This window comes from Myotis davidii, unplaced genomic scaffold (assembly GCF_000327345.1).
Source record: "Myotis davidii unplaced genomic scaffold, ASM32734v1 scaffold299, whole genome shotgun sequence".
In the NCBI taxonomy this organism is placed as follows: Eukaryota; Metazoa; Chordata; class Mammalia; order Chiroptera; family Vespertilionidae; genus Myotis; species Myotis davidii.
Window position 1 is genome coordinate 5,332,710 of NW_006293088.1, and position 1,964 is coordinate 5,334,673.

Below are 1,964 nucleotides of genomic sequence, written 5' to 3' on the forward strand. Positions count from 1 at the left end.
TACCCCCCACCCCCCTAACCTCCTACCTAACTCCACCTCAGTAGATGCCCCTGGAGCTTAGGGCATCAGTCAAAACACCAGCCCCTTGCTTTCAGGGTCTTGGGCACAGCTGCCAAACGGGCGAGGATGCCATGGGAACATCCACAGAAAGCCGGGCAGCGTGGTGATGGGCCAAGGGCAGCATTAAGCCCGACCAGACTTTAGGAGGAAGTGGAGGGAGGGGTCAGCCAGACTTAAGGCAGCCTGGCTCCTCAGGCCGCCTTAGGGTTGAGCCACTTCCCAGCCGTGTGACCTTGGCTGAGACTCACCCTCTGAGGCTGTTTCCTTGCCTGAAAATTGGGGGTGACAGGGTCTCTTTCTCTGGGTTGCTCTGAGGATGAAGTCAATGTTCCAGCAACTCTCAGTAAAGGATAGCTGGGGTTGTTACTACCTATTACCCCGAGAGGGTCCTGAACCCACAGGCCTCCTCGTGTGCCTGGGAAGGTCCACCTCACCCCCTCAGGCCCCCAGCACCCAGCACCCAGCACCCTGGTGCCTTGAACGTGACGCTGGGTCGGTACCTGGCAGGCAGTCGTGGTGATGGTCACACGGCTCCCCTTCGGCTGGGGATGTCTCGTTGCCATCACTGGAGAGTTTACCCCGGGTCTTCTCTGGGGACAAGAAGATCGCGGTCAGACCTGCCGCCCAGCGGGCCGGAGAGCAAGCACACGGTGCTGGTGTCGGAGCGCACGCACCGCCATCCCAGCATGGCGGGGACTCGGCCGCAGCCGTCTGTTTTCTAAACCGGGCTCATGGATGGCACAGACCTAACCTTCTTTTCTCAGGGTCCAATGAGTTGACACATGGAATGAGTTTGGCACTTGGTAAGTCCTCGATAGTGGTGTTTCCCTGTGGGGTGCGCATTGCAGTGTGGACTCCATGGCCCACCCATCCCCCACTTTGGACATCTGTAGGTCAGGCTGGGGGAGGGGAGGGAGCCCAGGCATGGGGTGGTGGGTAGGTGGATGTACCTTTCTTGGTTTTTTTAAAAAAATTTTTTTAAATTGTTTAATTTTTTATACTTTTATTCATTTCAGAGAAAAAAGGAGAGGGAGAGAGAGAAAGAAACATCAATGATGAGAGAGAATCATTGATCAGCTGCCTCCTGCACATCCCCTACTGGGGATTGAGCCCACAACCCAGGCATGTGCCCTGACTGGGAATCGAACTGTGAACTCCTAGGTCAGTGATAACGAACCTATGACACACGTGTTAGAGGTGACACGCGAACTCATTTTTTTGGTTGATTTTTCTTTGTTAAATGGCATTTAACTATATAAATAAATATCAAAAATATAAGTCTTTGTTTTACTCTGGTTGCAAATATCAAAAAATTTCTCTATGTGACATGGCACCAGAGTTAAGTTAGGGTTTTTCAAAATGCTGACACGCCGAGCTCAAAAGGTCCGCCATCACTGTCCCAGGTCGACGCTCAACCTCTGAGGCCCGCCGGTTGGGTGGACGTACCTTTCTTTTTGGCAGAGGGCCAGGCCTCAGGTTTTAAGTCTTCATAATCGGTCCAGTCGAACAAGGCCATGTCCAGCGTGGGCATCACCTCCCCGTCAGGCCTGGGCTGAGCCTGCAGAAGGTGGTGGAGAGGAGGGAACGTGGAGCCCCAACAGGTGGAAACAGGAATGTGGGGCCCCAGGGCCAGAGGGCAAAGGAGGGGCTCCTCAGAGGGGCTCACCCTCTGCTAGAAGCCCAGCCCCGGGACATCCAGACAGTCACCGAGGTTCCTGCTGCAGCAGTCACCAGGGTCTGTCCTCACTTCACATCCAGGCAGAAAGGTGCCTACAGGCGACCGATGCAGACAAGGGGTCACCCATCGGGCCTCTGAGGGACGGGCTGGGAAGGCCTGCTCAGGTCTCTACATCCACAAAGAGGGAACTGGATGAGGCCAGCTGCTCACCTCCCTGCCCCTCTTT

General features: G+C 55.1%; 1 protein-coding gene across 1 annotated transcript in view; it reads right to left on the minus strand.

Moving 5' to 3' along the window:
* The window catches only part of DRAXIN (dorsal inhibitory axon guidance protein), a 12,596-nt gene that overhangs the window by 6,239 nt on the left and 4,393 nt on the right, over window positions 1–1,964 (minus strand). The window contains exons 3-4 of the mRNA XM_015565885.1: window positions 1,507–1,618; window positions 561–650 (exon numbers count right to left, since the gene is read on the minus strand). Coding sequence (XP_015421371.1) covers window positions 561–650; window positions 1,507–1,618 — 202 coding nt within the window. The remainder of the gene's footprint in view (window positions 1–560; window positions 651–1,506; window positions 1,619–1,964) is intronic.